Source organism: Brassica oleracea, unplaced genomic scaffold (assembly GCF_000695525.1).
Source record: "Brassica oleracea var. oleracea cultivar TO1000 unplaced genomic scaffold, BOL UnpScaffold02867, whole genome shotgun sequence".
Classification (NCBI taxonomy): Eukaryota; Viridiplantae; Streptophyta; class Magnoliopsida; order Brassicales; family Brassicaceae; genus Brassica; species Brassica oleracea.
In genome coordinates, this window is record NW_013619394.1 from 1 (window position 1) to 1,430 (window position 1,430).

Consider the following 1,430-nt stretch of genomic DNA (forward strand, 5'->3'; position numbering starts at 1 on the left):
CCTGGTCTCCGAGGTGACACTGCACAAGGTACGTATATGATAACATTATCTTGTGGATGGTTGGTCCACAGTAAACTAACCTCAAGTGAGTGGTGGAACTAAACCTGCCACACTCGAGACTGGTGCAGTTGTCACTGTCGGTGAGGATATTATGGTGGACACGAGAACCGGTACGTACATGAGCCGGGTCTGACACTTCTTCCCTATTGCTAACGACTAAGGAATGTGAGATTTAATGAGCGGTTTTGCTTAGACTACTCTGATTAGTTGAGGTGAACGCCCAGAATTACTACTATTGGTTTCCCTAATAATGATTCTGTAAGATACATACGTTTCTCCGGGCCACCATGTTTGAGTGGCTTAAACGAATGAATTAAGTGAATTTAAATTAGGTGACAAAAAAGTATAATTAAAAACTGAATGTGTAAGCTTTTTGGGAGTACATATATGGTAACGATATAGTGTGTGAATTGAGCGAAGACTGTTCTTACAACTCAAGCTGACAAGGCTGAGTGTTGGGATGGTTATCAAGAGGCATGTATTCCGCCATTATCGCTCTTATCTCTGAGTCCATGTACGTCTGCAGCACATGATTAATTAATACTTAAGAAAACCCCACAATCAAAGTCCAGCCAAAATATTGAACCAAGTATTGTCTTTGAGAAGCAGACCCGGATTCTGTATTTGTAAACAGTGTAAGCTCCCAAAGCAGCTGCTCCCAGTCCCATTATTATTATCCATATCACTCCCCAGCTTACATCTCCTCTTGCATCCTTACCTTTGTCGTCAGTTACAATGCAGTTTATACTCTTTTTTATCTAGATGGATCGATCGACTATTGTTTCCAATAATAAAACGATGAATGATGTGTAAAATATACTTATGCAAATGTTGCTCTCTGATGTAAAGCAAGCTTCCGTTGCAGCTACATTCATAGCTTCCCCATGTGTTCTTGCATTTGCAGCCGCGACACTGGCACACTGTTTTCTCCTCGCACTCGTTAACATCTGCGTTCAATTGTACACATCAACAAGTTATTTTTTTTTTTTTCAATCTCAAGCTCTAATTATAATATTTCATAGGTATAATACCTGTGCAGTTTTTGAACCCATCACCGCTGAATCCAGGTGGACATTTGCAGCCTTTCAAATGATCATCCTGACAACAACAACAAAAACCAAGGAAAGAACGATAAGTCATCTTTATATATAAAGAGAGGTTCTGTCATGTCAAAACAGAGAATGGAAGTCAGTTAGTTAGCTGGAGTATGTTATCATATTACACGGCAAGCCGAATATGTTCTTCCCATTTGAGTATGTTTCCAGCATCCTCCATTGTTTATTACACAGCGCAATGCCCCTGACGCTGCCTTATCCAAAATTTAACATGTAAAAAGAAAATTCATTATTTATGAATCATAACATGCATAT

At 39.4% G+C, this 1,430-nt stretch overlaps 1 protein-coding gene across 1 annotated transcript; it reads right to left on the reverse strand.

Moving 5' to 3' along the window:
- Positions 1-471: 471 nt before the first annotated feature.
- LOC106321757 (vacuolar-sorting receptor 2-like) lies at positions 472-1,343 on the reverse strand. Its single transcript, XM_013759997.1, has 5 exons — positions 1,283-1,343; positions 1,092-1,158; positions 881-1,007; positions 672-778; positions 472-580 (listed from the first exon to the last, which is right to left on the reverse strand). Exons 2-5 carry the CDS (start codon positions 1,110-1,112, stop codon positions 488-490), a joined length of 348 nt encoding a protein of 115 aa, XP_013615451.1. The 5' UTR covers positions 1,113-1,158; positions 1,283-1,343; the 3' UTR covers positions 472-487.
- Between the last annotated feature and the right edge of the window lie 87 nt (positions 1,344-1,430).